Below are 18,461 nucleotides of genomic sequence, written 5' to 3'. Positions count from 1 at the left end.
AGCAACAAAACACTGTTTTGCAGGTTTCCATCATCAGTCGGTGCTGCTCGGAGCTGCTGTCGGAGCCTCAGTGATGATGATCGCATGCTTCGTGATGCTCTGCTATAAACGGTGGGAACAAAACATGATCATCACAAAACTAGTGTAATATATAATGAGATAAAGCTAAACTCAATAAACTAAAGTAAATAATTAGACACGTAATATTGATTTGAGTTGAAATATTTGAACTCAAAGTTTCCATGAACACAGCAGTTGCGAGTAAGCAGCAAGTTCAAACTAGACGGACATTTAAGGGAGACTGTGCAGTAAACCCACTTATTACAGAACATTTCACCACATAAATAATCAAGGCAATAAAAAATGTAAATGTTTTAAAATCTTACCAGTCTGCTAGTCATCTTATAATCCATTACAGCATACAAAACAATCATAGCAAAATGGCAGCAGCTGCGTTTGAACGAAACAAGAGTGAGTTCGCAATACCAGGATGACATAATTAAATAATTGTACACCATACACCACAGAGTTTTAATATTTGATTAGCTACACAAACGCAAAGCTTTCACCAAGAAAAACTGTTCCTAGCAAGAGTACAGTGAAGTTACCTTTTTTTATATAGGGCTTTAAACAAAAAAAATTCTTTCAAAGCAACTGAACAACATTAATTAGGAAAACAGTGTGTCAATAATGCAAAATGACAGTTAAAGGCAGTTCATCATTGAATTCAGTGATGTCATCATTAAGCTCAGTTCAATTTAAATAGTATCAGTGCGATAATTTGCAATCAAGTCAAAGATATCGCTGTAAATGAAGTGTTGCCAACTAAGCAAGCCAGAGGCGACAGCGGCAAGGAACCGAAACTCCATCGGTGACAGAATGAGACAGAATAAGAGAGAAACAGACTAATATTAGCGTAGATGCCATTCCTCTTACTATGTAGCAAGTACATCGGGTGTTATGGGAAGGGTTCCCGGTTCTGGTTTACCTAATTAATGACGCCTAAGATCCTTTAATGGATTTGGGATTTGGATATTAGAAGCATATTAGTTTGTTATGTGTAAGCCAGGTTAAAAGATGGGTCTTTAATCTAGATTTAAACTGCAAGAGTTTGACTGCCTCCCGAACAAAATTAAGTAGGTTATTCCTATTATTTAGGCACTAAATAGGAAGTCAAGTCAAGTCAATTCACCTTTATTTATATAGCGCTTTAAACAAAATACATTGCGTCAAAGCAACTGAACAACATTCATTAGGAAAACAGTGTCTCAATAATGCAAAATGATCATCATCATTGAATTCAGTTATGTCATCTCTGTTCAGTTTAAATAGTGTCTTTGCATTTATTTGCAATCAAGTCGAAGATATCGCTGTAGATGAAATGAACCCAACTAAGCAAGCCAGAGGTGACAGCGTTAATGAATCAAAACTCCATTGGTGACAGAGTGACAGATCTTCTGCCCGCAGTTGATTTTGATATTGTAGGTATTATCAAATTACGTTTTGAGAATTTTGAGAGCGCAGCAAATGTGGAGGATTATAATGTAAAAAGAACCTGTTCAAATACTGAGGTGCTAAACCATTCAGGGCTTTATAAGTAATAAGCAAGATTTTTAAATCTATACCAGAGCCTGTGCAGTGTGGACAGAACAGGGCTAATATGGTCATATATGGTCCTGGTTCTAGTAAGAACTCTAGCTGCTGCATTTTGGACTAACTGTAGTTTGTTTATTAAGCGTGCAGAACAACCACCCAATAAAGCATTACAATAATCTAACCTTGAGGTCATTAACACATGGATTAACCTTTCTGCATTTCACAATAAGCGCATGGGTCATAATTTAGACATATTTTTGAGATGGAAAAATGCAGTTCTACAAATGCTAGAAACGTGGCTTTCTAAGGAAAGATTGCTATCAAATAGCACACATAGGTTCCTAGCTGATGAGGAAGAATTGACACAGCAGCCATCAAGTCTTAGACAGCGTTCTAGGTCATTACATGGCAAGTTTTTAGGTCCAATAATTAACACCTCTGTTTTTTTAGAATTTAGCAGTAAAAATTACTTGTCATCCATATTGACTATGTATTCCGTTAGTTTTTCAAATTGGTATGTTACACCACGCCACAAAGACATATAGAGGTAAGTATCATCAGCATAACAGTGAAAGCTAACACCATGTTCCCTGATTATATCTCCTAAGGGAAACATGTAAAGCATGAAGAGTAACGGCCCTAGTACTGAGCCTTGAGGTTCTCCATATTGCACTTGTGATCAATATTGTACGTCTTCATTTACTGCTACAAATTGATGGTGGTCATATAAGTACGATTTAAACCATGCACTTCCATTAATGCCAACAAAGTTTATTAGTCTATGCAAAAGAATGTTGTGGTCAATAGTGTTTAATGCAGCACTAAGATCAAATAGCACTAACAGCAGCACAGACTGCTGTTACCCGGATGAGCCTGTGTTATCAGCATTTACCAGTTGTTATCTAGGGATAGCATACCTGTGTCGTGACTGACTAATCAGAATCAAGTATTTCACAGAGCCATGTAATAAAATACAAATAATTTTACTGAAATAACTTTAAACTAAAACGAATAAAAATCAAATTTAACTCATAAATATTACAAAAACACAACAAATTGTATAAAACTAATGTAAAATAGTATTAAAATAAAATCCTAAGTTTTAGTAATTTTGTGTATTTTTTAAATTGTATTGCCATTTAGTACAGTTAAATTAATTAAACTTTAAACTTGATATATTAAGTTATTTTAGTATCACTTTTTTAATATTTTAAATCAGTTTATTGTTATATTATCATATTAAATAATGTTTTAGTAATTTAGTTTTTGGTTATATATGTGTGTTAATTTGTCTATACAGTTTCTTTTTTATTATTTATTTTCATGTCAGTTTTAATTTCAGTTCTACAGTTAAACTAAGTGAAATCGTTTTTTCAGAAACATGCTGAAATAAAACATAGACTTAAGACTTCTTTTTAATTTTTTTGGTTGTAGTTTAAGTTAACTATAATAATCCTGTATCACACATTGCTCTGATGAGACTTCACCTATTTTTAGCTTCACCACAAGGAGGATTTGTGATTCTGATTTACATTTTATATAAGCATCAATTTTTCAAAGATCTAAAAATATGTTTTTCAGAAGAAGGAAAGAAAAATCTTCAGAAACCACACAAGATGAGACATCTGGATTCATTCTGACTCAAACAGTGAGTTATTCATTCTCAAAAACATTACAGTCAGTCGTTCAGCAGATCTTCACTCATTTTTACCGTTTCTTCTCCATCAGGCCGTTTCTCTGGATAATGACAGTGAGTCTGTTTACGCCAATAAAGGCATGATGTCATCCACAGCACCGAGTGCACCTGAATCTCTTCATTATTCCTCCATCGACTTCACAAATGCTGACCCGCCGTCAGGAGAGATCATGGGCCTTGCCTCGCTGACCAGTGAATACGCTGCAATCCGACGGCGTCCTGCAGGAGCCACAGACACAGAGAACAACGCCTCAACATCTGAGACAGAGCCCAAAAAAACACACATGACAGCAAAGATCACAGACACATCCTCACCGGCATCAGAAGACGTGATTTATGAAAACACAAACCATCGCTACAGACAGAAGTGCTAAGTTTAATCTTTGAGAATCTAGAGAAGTCTATAAAAAAAGGGGTCAAAAGTTCATTCATGCATTTTTCTTACCAGATCAGCAATGGAAAATGTACTTGACCTCAGAGTGTTGTTTGTGTCACACATTTATTTTGTGAACACTGTCAGCTTCTTCTGGTGTCACACTTTAACACACAAACCACTTTAAAAAAAAAAAGGAGTTTCCCAGAAGGAGCTGCATAATTTATTTTTACAATTGTATTTTATTATACAGCAATGTATTTTATTTCCTATTCAAAATATATTTATTTTTATGTCTATTTTTACTTTTTTTTTTAAATTAAATTTATAATTATCAGTTGTGTTTTAAGAGATGTGCATCAAATTTATCCAATGTTTCTGAAGAAACAATAGTCTACAATCTCTATTAATAATACTGGGTGCTACTGGGGTTCCTCAAGGCTCAGTACTTGGACCACTTCTCTTCTCCATCTACATGACATCATTAGGATCTGTCATTCAGAAGCATGGCTTTTCCTATGCTATGCTGATGACACTCAATTCTACTTCTCATTCCAACCAGATGATCTGACGGTAGCTGCTTGCATTGCAGCCTTGTCTTACATTTCTAGCTGGATGAATGACCATCGCCTTCAGCTCAACCTTACTGAGACAGAAATGGTGGTGGTTCAAGCTAACCCATCTTTTCATCACAACTTCTCAATACAGCAGGGTTTGTCAACCATAACTCCTTCAAGGACAGCCAGAAAGGAGTTGTGATGGATCATCAATTAAGCTTCACAGACCATATTGCTACAACGACCCGGTCCTGCAGGTTTGCCTTATACAACATTAGGAAGATTAGACCCTTCCTTTCAGAGCAAGCCACCAAACTTCTTGTCCAAGCTTTTGTTTTCTCCAGACTGGACTATTGTAATGCTTTCCTGGCGGACCTTCCTGCATGTACTGTCAAGCCTCTGCAACTGATCCAGATTGCAGCAGCGAGGGTTGTCTTCAATGAGCCAAAAACAGCTCACGTTACTCTTCTCCTCATCAGATTACATTGGCTACCAGTAGCCACATCAGATCCAAGGTACTGATGCTTGCCAAGACGACCACTGGCATGGCACCAATATACCTAAACTCACTAGTTCAAACTTATGTGCCCTTGTGGTGCCATCCTTAAAAAAGGGGAAAACCTTGCTACAGGTTCTGTTTTAGACTAACTGAGACTTGTCATGGCACTTGTATACTGTTGTTGTTCTCTCATTGGTCTGATTGCTTCTATTGTTCTCAGTTGTAAGTCGCTTTGGATAAAAGCGTCTGCTAAATGATTAAATGTAAATGTAAATAATACACATTTCAAGATTAAGACTGATATAACTTGATTCTATAAATGTTTTTATAAACATTTGACAGCTTTGACAAATATCTGTGAAAGCTATTTTCTAATTTAAATGATTCATTTCAAGTTTATTTGTATAGTGCTTTTCACAGTGCAAATCGCATTAAAGGAAAAATTTAAATTTGTTCATTATATTTAGTTTCTGTGAGGAAGTAATTTTAATATGCATTGTGATGTCATTGTTTTGATTAAATAAAGACAACAGTAAAATTAAGTGGTGCCAGTGATTATCTCTGACTTATGTCAACTTTTGGCTACTTTAAAATCTAATGGCAGGTGAAATTGCAGAACAATTTGTCTCAGAATACAGGCAACCCCTGTTATCATGTCACCAATCATCACAAAGACACTGCTAATGTGAGCTATTCAAAGGCTAAACGCACCGAAGAAGTGAAACACCCAAATTATAATTTTGGTAACCTGTTTCCTAAAAGAATTAGAGGAGAAGTGCAAAACAGGAAACATTCAGACGAATGAATGAGGGTTTAAACCACTTACCCGGGAGCACATATTAATGATCTTAAACCTGTTTTTATAGTTTATGTCTTATATACATGCAGGTACTTTCTTATTCACGTGTAGATTCATCCTGTGGTAATCATGAATGATTTTGATATTAACACATAAATATTCAAGAATCACATTTAGCTTAAATCCATCCTGACGGACTTTGAAGTTTATTAAATATCATAAACAGCTCATATGATCTGAATGGCTAAACTCGGTCTTTCTCTGCTGCCATCTAACCTTAGATACAAGGTTTTACACCTCAAACTCCAAGATTATATCGTTTGGACATGAGCAGTTTTCTTGAAACCGGAAGTTGTGTCCAAGCTTTATATTTTAATCTGCTAGGTTCAGATCCTGACCAAACCACACTTCAAAATGAACGAACACAAGCCAATTCGTTTACCACCAGTTCGTGGAATAATATCCTTATGCTATATTTTAATGTACTGTACAGTCAATCAAAAATTAGCCTGTTTTCTGAAAGACTGTAAAGTTACATGTGCTTAAAGTTAAAGATAAGTTCAGAGCTACGGTTTAAGCATCAAAATACAATTTAATTTGATGTGAAAGTAAATGTATATAAGTTTTTTTACCTTGAAATATCAGTTTCAGAATCACTCTGATGGTAAAGACGAATAAATGTTTCTTTTTCCAAACGTCTGCTCTGGGAGTAACGGTAGCTTAACGGTCTTCCTGGATCACGTGTGTCTTTATTACATAGCTTTATTACCAATCACATTACAGCCTTGACGTCATTAAATTTAAATTAGAGCTGTGCAACGCTCACTCGCCGTTTGCGTTTACGGATAGGAATGAATGAAACGTGCCCTAAACTGAATCCCACCTAGTTCAATCTAAAAGTACTGTTGTTTCCTCTGAAAAGCTGTTTATTCAGTGGCATCCATTCCAAAAACAGTGCCAAAGCGGAAGCATTTACGCTATATAAAATAATAATATAATAGTAATAATTTACAAAATCACTGTAAATAAAGTTTTTTTGGGGGGAGAATATTTTACAAGAATTTCAAAACTGTTTATTTCAGTGTGCTGCTGTCTGTTTGTAATTATTTGTAAAAAAAAAAAAAAAAAAACCTGTAATAACTATTGCGGTTGCACTTTATTTTACAGTACGTGTACTAACATGTACTTATAGTGTACTTACATTGTATTTATCTAAGAAAGTTCTGGTAATACAAGGTAACTACATGGGGTAGGGTTAGGTTTAGGGGTAGGTTCAGGGTTAGTACCTAGTTATTACATAGTTATTTTAATTACTATAATAAGTACATAGTATGTACATGGGGAACAGGACTGTAAAATAAAGTGCTACCACTATTGCCTAAACATTTGTTACATATATAAAGTGTATATGTACACACATACATTTTTTTTTTGTCTGTGCGCCTGCCTTTATATAAAATATGCAGGTCAAATTGATTTTTTTTTAATATCACAATGGAAATTAACCTCATAACCATAAGAGATTTAATACGCACCTCAGAGCAGCATTGAAACTTTCCAGGCATGTTCATTGAAGCACAAAAAAAAAATGTAGGTGCCCCCCCAACCAAAAAAACCAACTACTTTTAATTAAACAATTGCTTTTGTACCCCAAAACTGTTACCACATTCCTGGCCAGGTTTCTAAAAATTGACACAGCAGCTGAACAACAGAGATGCTGAGATCCTTACTGTGTCGCAGGAGTGCAAAAGACAACGAGTACTGAAAACACAGTTTACTTTATATGGACTCTGAACGAGTCAAGTGGAATGGATTTTACTGACGGTGCTCTAAAAAAGTCCACAGATATATGCGCTGAACTAGAGATGATAAAAGTGGATGGGTCCAGTATCATTGGTCTTTAAAAGTGGTTGGGACTTGTCCTACAAATCACATCATTTCAAGACCCAGAACATAAAACACTGAAAACCAAATCTAAATATTATTTCATGTTTGTGTTGATATTGGTTCATAGTATGGTGAAATGAAAGATGAAGACGACCAGGAACTTGGTCATAAACTTTTTTCAGTTTATTTTTACTTTATTTTTTAAACAACCGGTCAAGCACAGGATTTATCAAAGTACAGTTTTTCATTCAAGGACCTCGACCGTAACAAACATCATGGAGACAAATGTTGAGTAAAGGAAGGTCAAAACCCATGTCAGCCACTCCTGTGAAAATCTCATGTAAAGAAAGAAATGTTTCAGTAGTGGACTTTTCTTTAAAAAAACTCATTGTACAGCAAACCCAATGCAGCTCAATCCCCTCATCTGTACAAACATCACAAACGCTTGAGACTGTAAAGATCAGGTTGGCAGTAGAAGCTTCATTTGAAAGCGCAGCTTGGCTGAAAACAAAGAGTTGCTATTGTTAAGACATAAGGTGTTTGTTTCTCAGAAAAATGGCTGTTTTTCATGTCTGGAATGCTCTAAGAGGAGATTTGTGTGCGTGTGCTTTCTCTACTGAGACTCATAACGTGCAAGAGAAAAATCATCTCAAATCATCTAAAGTAATCGCTCCACTACTGCCAAACGAGCCGAGGAAGACGTGCGGTTACTGCTGAACATGAATACTGTGTGCAAGATACAAAAGATGGACAACAGAGAGCAGACATGTCTTAGAAACGGTGGTTTAGAAATACATTTTGGCAATAGACCACCAGAGGAGTGTAGAAAAATGTCCATTCATGAGATCCTCAAATAGTGTCGATTGATCGCGATGCTGTAAGACGTTTGATGAAGTTTGATATTCACCCGCTGGTGCAGTACAAGATTCATTAAATGCACTCGTTTTGGTTCATCTGACAAGCAAACATAAATAAAAGTGCGTCAGAAAGGTAAAAAGCAAACGCTAATAAGCTAGACAAGTTTCTAGAAGGAAGAAGCACAGGTTGTGCTGCATAGAAACTACCACAGTCAGAGATTGAAAGCTTTGTGAGGGACGGTTTCAGAGCACTTTAAACAGTGCTCAGTACACCTAAAACACTCCACGCTTTTTACTTCACTTTTCGGTTTTCTTCAAAAAAAATATTGGAAGCACTCAATCATTTCCGGAAATAATGTTCTTAATCTTAACCAGCCGTCTGATTCATCCTCGCAAATATACATTTGTACATTTTTGGTATGTATATCATCTGAAAAAGAATATATTTAAATAGCTAGAATATTTACAGACTGTTGAAACTATCTTACGTCTGTCTCCAGACAGAAATATCCTCATCCAACACTCGCAGAAAGAGTCTGACGCTAAACTGTGTCTCTCTGCTCTACAACAGAAACATTTACAAACATAAAACCAGGATGTCATAATTCAAAGAAATGTGGAAAAAAATGTCATTTTATATTTTAATATTTTTTAATTGAATTATTAGAAAATAAAAAATTTATTATATATAATACATTTTTATATAATGTATAAATTATACATTATATATAATGTTATTATATATAATAACATTTCGTATTAATTTCTAAATACAAATGTATTTAATATTTGAAATGTAATAATATACAGTATTTATTTTTACAGTAATGTAAAAGCACTATTACAGTAATGAGAATTGACATTTGGAATAATTCTATGCATTAAAAATGCATTCAATTTGGTGGCAGAAGTGCTTAATTGTCTTCGCTTTTAGGAACTATTTTATTTCATTAAAAATAGGCTGCATTTTCTTTATGAATAGACTTTTTTTCTCTTTTGATTTTGAGTGTTTCTGATTAAACTGGAGGATATACAGCTGAGCAAGCGACGACTTGGCAAAAAATGTTATAAAAGCAGATCAGATCTGTTACCGTTCACAGGCTTTTCCCTCTGAACGCAGCAAACTAAAGAAGAATAAAACACACAAAACACCAACTGAAAGAGTTTCCGGCTTGATTGCATGGTATCAGAACCATTCAAAGACCAACACACGCTCACAAAGAGAAGTCTGGAGTCGAGAAGGCTAAAATCCTCAGGAGACACAAAGGCAGTGTCTCTGGATTTCAGATGGCGATGAGAATATAAAAGAGAAATATCGTAAAATGCATTGCATATATAATCAGTGTTAATGATAGTCTTTATAAAAGAGGACATCTTTAAAAACATGATATGGAGGAATGGAGTGCGATGAGTGGTCGGTAAGGAAAGCTAAAGCAACACCTGTGTGTGTGTGTGTGTGTGTGTGTGTGAGAACGGCTGAAGACGCTCTGGAGGAGGAAGTGCTCGGAGGACGAGGACACACACTTCCTGTCGCTCCGGTCATTGGGTCAGAGTGCTGGAAGCCCTGAAGTAGGACAGGAACTTGAAGCACAGACTCACGACGAAGTACCAGATGTTCCTGGCCATCTGAGAGCGAGCGATGAAGACGCGCCAGATGAAGACCAGCAGCAGCGTGTTGAACGTGTATCGGATGTTTCTCAGCCTGTGAACAGAGGATCAAGAATTCAGTGAAACACCCAACACTCTTCCTGACCATCTTCTCTATGGACAGGCTGCAGTGTTTTTTTTTTTTTTTTATATGATATAAAAAAAATATTATAATTTGTATGATATTATATGTTAATGATAGAATCAGTTTTTATATATATATTTTTTTTTACATGTTAATGATATAATCAATTATTAAAAAGTAATAATTCATATCTTTTAAATTAATGCAAAAATCATGTTTTTTTTATAATTTCTGGTTTCAATACTTTTTTATTCTCCATTTTCATATATTTATAATATAATAATATATACTTTTTCTATTTGTTTCCAAAACATGCTATTTTGTCTTATTTTTCCAATTTATATTTGTGCAGATATATATATATAAAACAGTAAAAAATTGTTTTAATCAGCAAGGATACATTAGATACATAAAATCTTTTAAAAGTGACCGTAAATACGGTCATAATACATTTATAACAATATAATTAATAATAATTTTTCTATTTCTGCATTTTGTCTCAATTTCTAATTTCTAATTTTTCTATAAATATATTTTGTTATTAATATAATACAATATAGTATACTATATGACAGTAAGAATGATTTTAATCTGCAAGAGTGTATTAAATCCATAAAAAAATTTATATAGTGTATCATAACAAAAAAAAAAAAAAAATTCTTCTACAGATATTTAATTTCTATATAATATACACTACCTTCCAAACGTTTTGGTTAAGGAATGAATAAGTTTAAACTCTCAGCTGTAGAGCAGACGTCTGGATTCAGTGTGTGTGTGTGTCAGGTGACGTACTTCCTCAGGTGCTGTCTGGCCGCCGGGATGTCAGACATGTCCTCGTTCAGAACGTACTTCTTGGTGCCGATACAGTAGTTCTCGATGTACTCGGGCCAGTTCAGCTGACGGACGTCAAAGTTGAAGGTCTGAAAGATCACGAGGAAGAATTCAGATGGTATCAGTGTGTGTGTGTGTGTGTCAGTGTGTGTGTGTGTGTGTGTGTGTGTGTGTCGTACCCTCCTGTCCTCGGCGCTCAGCTGGTTCATCAGCATGTTCATGTTGTCTGAGTTCCACTCCCAGTCCTGACTGCTGAAGTACTCCAGGAGACCGATGGCTTTGTGCAGACGGTTGAAAATACGCATCATCCTGAACGAACACAGACACGAACACTTAATGACAATCACATGTTCATAGATATCTGTTCAGATGGATTTTATTTCAGTAATATAACACATAATAAATTATATGAACTAAGAGAAAACATTACCGTCTCCAGCCACCAGAGGGCGCTCTAATACTGCTCAGTTCTCCTGTAGTCTACACTGAAGACATAGAGCGCCCTCTCGTGGCTGGAGACGGTAATGTTTTCTATTGGTTCTTGGATCTAAACAAATGTGACACAGTCCAGTCAGTGCGACTTATATATGTTTTTTTCCTCGTCATGACGTATTTTTGGACTAATGCGACTTATACTCAGGTGCGACTTCTAGTCCGAAAAAAAAAAAATCATATCAATAGTAATAAAATAATTACTGATATTTCTATTCATGTGTTAACAATACATGCATTTTTCAAATTTCTATAGATATTTATCTCTATAATATAACAAAAATAATAATGTTTTAAACAACATAAGTTACAAATTTGAATAATCATAAATGCATATTAAGTATACGATTTATATATTAGCACAATATTGTTTTCTCATTTTCATAGATATTAGGTTTATAATATATGTTAATTATTAATATTAAGAATCATAATATAACATGGAAATATATTAAATTAATAATATAATAATATTTCTATTTATATATTAATGTTTTTTAGTTTCTAATTTCTATAGATATTTCTGTTATTTCAATAATATAACTAATATAATATAATATAATATAATACAAAACATGCAATTTTTCTAATGATTTGTTTTTCTACAGATATTAAATTTTTACTTCTATAAAACAAAAATATGTTATTATTGAAAAGTTTTGGGGTCAATAAGATTTATTCAGAAAGGATGCATTATCAAAAGGCATTCATAAATAAAATTAAAAAAATGAATTTATCAATGAATCCTGAAAAAAAATCTCTGTTTCCACTAAAATATTGTGCAGCAAAACTGTTTTCAACATTGATAATAATAATCATGTTTCTTGAGAAGTAAATCATCATATTATTCTGATTTCTGAAGATCATGTGACACTGAAGACTGGAGGAATGATGCTGAAAATACAGCGGAGCATCACAGAAAATAAATTACAGTTTACAATATATTCACATACTGTAGAAAACAAAAAACACTGATAAGTCTTCCTAAACCCCAAACATTCGAGTGATTAGATGATAAGATATAACAGACGTGTTATGTGATCAGATCAGTATAGGGTCACTGTTTGTGCTCACTGTGGTTTCTGTCCGGACAGTCGCAGGATCAGGTCGTAGAGGAGCGCGGGGAACTTGTGGCTCACGAGGGTCCAGTACTGGTTGATCAGGTAATTGGACGTGATGTTGGCGTTCGGCCGACGGAAAGCCTGCTCCAGAGGATTCCTCTTGAACGTGGACATCACGTGATGCTCTGGAAAGCAAACATTATGGTGTATAATATGAATGTTAAACTACTGTTTACTGAAGCATGAGTCACGGCTGGGATCCCATGATGATGCTGACAGCTTCACGCCGCACACATACAGTACAGTCTGATCCCAGAGAAACAACCTGAACTCAATGTGAGGAGTACCGCGACCCACAATGCACTGCACTCAAACTCTGTGCACTGCATTGTGTCCGGTGTGCAATTATAGTTTATTTTAAACATCAGTCTAGACACCTGAGACAATAATACTCTTAATTTAACATTTACCATTGCATCCCATATTGCATAAAAAAAATAGTATGTACACTGTTTTTTATTTTTTTTATTTTGGTATTTTCAATGATCCAGAAGTTATGCAACCTGGAATTAAACATGCAACAGCAACAATAATACTGTTTCAAACATTTATTGCATACTATATTAAATGCTTTTCTAATTGGATTGTAAAATATAAACAATATACGTTTTAAAAAATTTCATTCAGTTTTTCTACTTCAAAATGTAATGTGTTTCTTGCCACTTCTTTGAAATAAGTTGTGAATTTTAAAAGCTATTTTTGCATCTACTGTTTCTAACATGCATACTATGTTAAAAGCTTTTTTTAATGAAAAAATAAAATAAAAACATATATGAGTGTTACAATACTTTACAATTTCAGTCTTTCTAATTTTAAATTGCCTTGTTTAATTCAACAGGTTACTTCAACTTCTTTGAAATTATTTTATTTATTTAAATTTTTTAATGTATTACAATAACACAATCTAATACAATACCAACCATAACATGTGTTCAAACATTCATCATCGTACGCTGCATAATATTTCAAAAAAATATATACGTTTTCAAATGATTGAGAATTCAAGGAACAGGAAAATACCATTTCATTAAAAACTAATTTATTTGTCAAATTTGTGAAAAATCTGAATAAATGCTACAACACTGTAAATCCTATTCTAATTTCTTCATACATTCTGTATTCAATTTTTAACATGCACACACACACACACACACACACCTGAACTCGTTGTTGTTTGTGTGTGTGCACATGTGTGTAACACTGTAAGCAACAAAGAGCCTCGAACCCCTTTATTTCGGTGTAGTATCCAGTATATAGTATGCAGTAGCCATATACTCGCTCACACAGGTTAGAAAAGCATGCTACGCACCGATCTCGCCCCAGTGGAAAGGGTTAATGCCTCCGGTGGTGCAGTTGTACACAAGCACAGTTTTCGGTCTGAAATAAAAACACACACATTTCCCGCTTATGCAAATACATCCCCAGAGGGTTTTTCATGCTATTATTCTCCGTTTAATCTCCCGCTGATCTAACATAAGCAAATCATCCGGGTGAAGCTGACCTGTGCACCGCGGTGTACCAGCCGGCCGCCAGCGTCAGGTTTATCACCACGTCCACAGGAATCAGATCGGCCACCGCGTCATTACTGGCTCTCATGGTGCGCAGGATGCCCTTCCCAGCCTGCACCGGGACACACACACACACACACACTGCTCTCAGAAGAGCCAAACCGAGGGAGGCTGAAACAGCTTCGTGACTTCAGGAAATACAGACTAATTCAGAACAGATTGTTTTCATCACTTTCAATCTTCTGCGAGGTCAGAGAGTGATGCAAGGAGGTGAAAAATCATTTTTCTGTACGTTAAAACACCTTGTTGTTTATTGATTTCAATGCAACTTAAAAGCCATCATGATTCTGATTTCAGTTTCACATTAAAACGGCTATTTTAATCTTTAGCTCTGTTTAGTTCGTCCATCATAATTTAGCCCGACGTATTAAATAAATGTCAGAAAAATCTTCTTTTTTTTTTTATGGAACAGTTACAATATAAAAGAAACAAAAGCAAAAAATATAAAAAGAAAACTATATTTAAAAAAAATGTTTTATCATATTTGATCCATCAGGCTATAATGGCTCATTTATTCTGATATAGTGAGAATATACAGGGAAAAAAACATGCTCAAAAAGAGCAAAAAAATGCAATTAGCTGCAGATGCTGATATTTACAGTATATGATGAAATTCTGATGCACAATTACTCTAAAATACCTTTTATTTAATAAAAACATTAAACTATCAGTCAGAGGACAGAATGCATGGAGCAGATGTTGTGTGACAGGAGTTTTGATCATGCTCTTAGGAAGTCCCTTCACGTCAGTTTTAAAGGGGTTAAGATTAGGAATGGGACAACAAATCGATGCAGAATCTATTCATGGATCGATTCTTAGACTTTCAGAATGCATCACGATTCCTGTGTAATCGATTCTCAGCAAATGGTGCTCTAATCTGCACGCTTTAATGCTCATGAAGAAGAGTGTAAAAGAGTGCTTGTGCGTCCGGCTGACTCATGTCATGTTTCCCCTCAGTTGAGAATGCTGTTATGACGCGAGATTCATGTAAACACAGTACACCATTCAGAATTTTATGAATGATTATTTCAGGTTCAAGTGTGTGTAAGCATTAGGAAACAATCAGAGTACGGTTGTTTCTAAAGCATGCAGTCCATCAGCTGTTCAAAACTAAGCTCAGAATCGATTCGAGAAAGAATCACATTTCTCGATTATCGATGCATCGATTTATTTTCCCAGCCCTAGTTAAGATCGCTCGGAGGGGTCAGGACTTTCAGATCCGCTGTAGAACATCAAGAAGCAATACTTACAGCAATGAAAATGCCACTCGGTCCATTAAAGTTGTCTATCCAACCCTGTGAAACACAGAAAAAGACTCAGTGGCTATGCAGTTGCTCCTGGTGAGAGTCAAGAGTCACAGTGTTATTTTAGGATCAATGATATTCTATTATAGTTAATGTTCATTTGAATTAAATTTTATCTTTTCTGTTTTTAATATAATTGTAATTTTATATTTTATGTCTACACAATTTTTATTCAGTATTAGTTATTTTATTACTTCAAATTGAACTACACAAAAAAAAGATAAATGTTGCTTTGGCATCTACAAAAAAATGTTTTATATTTTTATCTTTTTTTGAACATATTTATTTCAGTTAATGAGTATTTTATTTGCAGTATATTTTTACTTCAGTTTTAAATTTTTGTTTATTTTTGTACATCGAGTTAACACAAATATTTGTATTATTATATTTTTAAATATACATCTATATAGTTTTTTAGTTTTTTTTGTTTTAGATATTTTAGTATAGAAGTTCATTTCATATAGAGGAAATTTTTTTTTTATAAATATCTAGTTTTTATTATTTATTTCAGTTTATATTTTTAGTAAACTAAGTTTTTTTTTTATATATATATGTCTATATAGTTTTTATTTAGTTTTTCAGTTTACTTCGTTTTAGTTATTACATTTTTTTTTTTTGAAATGTTATCGTGCATGCTAGCTAAAATAAAGTTTATATATACATACGTATCATTTTTTATATATTATTTCAGTTAACATTAATTTCAAGTAAAGATTTGTTTTTCAATGGTTTTAGTGAATGATAATAAACATCAATCGTCTCTATGATATTCTGCTATGTAGACATGTCTAAGTTTATGCGATCATTCGTCCAGGTTAGAACCTAAATCCTCTGTGTTAGGGGAGGATTTGGGGGAACTCACGGGGAACGGCTCCTGCCAGCTGGCTCCTACGATGGACGGCCGTATGATGGCGATGTTGAGTCGGCCGCTCTCCTGCTGCACCACACACTCGGCCAGAGCTTTAGTGTAGGTGTAAGTGTTCGGCCGGTCACCGATCAGACGCGGTGTGAGGTCACAGACCATGCTGTCATCCATCCACCTGCACACACACACACACACACACACACACATCACTGCTCTGCTTCAGGGTCAGCACAGTGTGTCAGACAAAACATCCTGATGCTATCTGGAAAATCAGACGTGCAATCTCCAGTGACATTGTCCCAGTGTTTTTAAAACTGGGATTCAAGGAAGAAAAAAACAAAACAAATAGTAAATTAAAATTATTAAATAATAATTTTTTTATTAAAATTAACAAATGATTAAATAATAAAATATATTCATATACTTAATATAGTTTGAAGAAAATGTAAATTAAGTAATACATTCATTAACTTAAATAATAAAAAGAAAAAAAGATTAAAATAAATTATTAAATAATATGCAATAAACATATATTTAAATAAATAAATAGCACTTCTAACAAGTACAGCACTACAGTGAATATAAAAAAGCCAAATCATTGAAATTACATATTTTCCAAATATGTTTATATTAATAATATTTACGTTAATTTAAAATTAATAAAAATATATATTTTTAATTATTTGGTCTTTATACATCAAAACATAAACCTGCTTTTATATTTTATGAATATTATATTATATATAATTCTTAGTTATTTTAGTACATGCACACAACAAAATTACTCAAACTTTAACTAAATAAATAATATTTAATATATATATATATATATATATATATATATATATATATATATATATATATATTTAATAGAAAATATATAAGTATAAACCAAAAATATCTTAGCATCTTAAGTATCACACTGATAATGTTAAAATAACACAGTTGTTTGTTTTATTCTCTGCTTGCTTTTTTTCTTTTTTTTTGGTTTTGAGATGTTTTTCAGCATCCCATAATTCTGTTGAAAGACACGTCTGATATTGAACACACTCGTCTCTAAGCGAACATGAGCTCATAGCTGTGGTTGATTCTGGGTGAGTTAGAGATGATGATGATGATATATCACACTCACTCCAGAGAGTCGATGAGTTTCTTGGGCTCGACCGGAGGAGGGTAGATGACCTCGTCGATGTGTCTGCGGTTGCAGTTGGCGTAGGCGGTGGAGATGTGGATGAAGGCCTGCAGCTGCTGCATCTGCTGCGCCAGAGAGAGGAGCTGCTGCGTGGAGATGACGTTCAGCTGCAGCGCATGCCTGCGCAGACACACATACAGCACAGTGACAGACACTAAAATATTACATTTACCGTATTTTTCAGACTATAAGTCGCATCAGTCCAAATATAAGTCATGACGAGGAAAAAAAAAAACATATATAAGTCGCATTCATTTAGAACCAAGAACCAAGAGAAAACATTACCATCTACAGCCACGAGAGGGCGCTCTGGCGGCTGGAGACGGTAATGTTTTCTCTTGGTTCATGTCTCTTAGTTCATTTCTCTTGGTTTATGTTAAATTAATTTTGATAAAGAAGTCGCACCTGACTATAAGTCGCAGGACCAGCCAAACTATGAAAAAAAGTGTGACTTATAGTCCGGAAAATACGGTATGTGAGTTGAAATCAAATAAGGGTTACAAAACATAAGACAGATATATCACTGCACTGCTTCAGGGTCAGGACTGCGTTTCAGAAAAAAACAGCGCACTGATGCAATATAACTTGTCAGAAAAAAAAATAAAAAAAAATAAATGCTTATAAATATAAAAACAATAATTAATTGAAATAAGTCATGAAAAAATGAAATAAAGTTATTTAACATATAAATTGAATTAAAAAAAAAATTTAAATTAAATTAATGAAAAAAAATTAAGTGATTAAATAAAATACATAAATGATAGATCTAATGCCAGTCTAATAGAGGGCTAGTTAGAGTTATTTAGACGAAAAAAGTAATTAATGTAATAGAAACAACTTATATATTTTAATTATTTGGTGTAGACCAAAATATATAATGTTAAATAAAAATATGTTTAAAATAAAGAAAAAAATATTACAGTGCAGTACTGCTAAAGTATGCAAGGAAATTTGGCATAGACCCAACATTTATAAACTGTATTTTTAAATAAATGAATAAACATTTTATTAAAATAAAAGAACTAAAAAACATTATAAAAATACTAACAGAACAGTATTATAGTGAGCAGAAAAGAAAGCAATGCCAATGTA

The 18,461-nt window shown here is 33.9% G+C and overlaps 2 protein-coding genes across 15 annotated transcripts in view; one reads left to right on the top strand and one right to left on the bottom strand.

Moving 5' to 3' along the window:
• The window catches only part of LOC127979168 (B-cell receptor CD22), a 72,999-nt gene extending 68,210 nt beyond the window's left edge, over positions 1 to 4,789 (top strand). For all 14 annotated transcript variants that reach the window (XM_052584516.1, XM_052584414.1, XM_052584448.1 and 11 more), the window contains 3 exons: positions 24 to 111; positions 3,178 to 3,244; positions 3,325 to 4,789. In XM_052584516.1, the coding sequence (XP_052440476.1) occupies positions 24 to 111; positions 3,178 to 3,244; positions 3,325 to 3,666 (497 nt within the window). In that variant the 3' untranslated portion in view covers positions 3,667 to 4,789. The remainder of the gene's footprint in view (positions 1 to 23; positions 112 to 3,177; positions 3,245 to 3,324) is intronic.
• A 3,003-nt stretch (positions 4,790 to 7,792) lies between these two features.
• The window catches only part of LOC127979159 (fatty acyl-CoA reductase 1), a 34,312-nt gene continuing 23,643 nt past the window's right edge, over positions 7,793 to 18,461 (bottom strand). Inside the window, exons 5-13 of the mRNA XM_052584374.1 lie at positions 17,310 to 17,489; positions 16,175 to 16,352; positions 15,259 to 15,303; positions 13,942 to 14,060; positions 13,750 to 13,817; positions 12,394 to 12,565; positions 11,007 to 11,136; positions 10,789 to 10,916; positions 7,793 to 9,966 (exon numbers count right to left, since the gene is read on the bottom strand). Of these exons, the coding sequence (XP_052440334.1) occupies positions 9,804 to 9,966; positions 10,789 to 10,916; positions 11,007 to 11,136; positions 12,394 to 12,565; positions 13,750 to 13,817; positions 13,942 to 14,060; positions 15,259 to 15,303; positions 16,175 to 16,352; positions 17,310 to 17,489 (1,183 nt within the window). The 3' untranslated portion in view covers positions 7,793 to 9,803. The remainder of the gene's footprint in view (positions 9,967 to 10,788; positions 10,917 to 11,006; positions 11,137 to 12,393; positions 12,566 to 13,749; positions 13,818 to 13,941; positions 14,061 to 15,258; positions 15,304 to 16,174; positions 16,353 to 17,309; positions 17,490 to 18,461) is intronic.

The sequence above is a fragment of the Carassius gibelio genome, chromosome A4, assembly GCF_023724105.1.
Source record: "Carassius gibelio isolate Cgi1373 ecotype wild population from Czech Republic chromosome A4, carGib1.2-hapl.c, whole genome shotgun sequence".
In the NCBI taxonomy this organism is placed as follows: Eukaryota; Metazoa; Chordata; class Actinopteri; order Cypriniformes; family Cyprinidae; genus Carassius; species Carassius gibelio.
The sequence above is the reverse complement of the archived record's forward strand: the minus strand, read 5'-3'. Positions and strand labels throughout refer to the sequence as shown.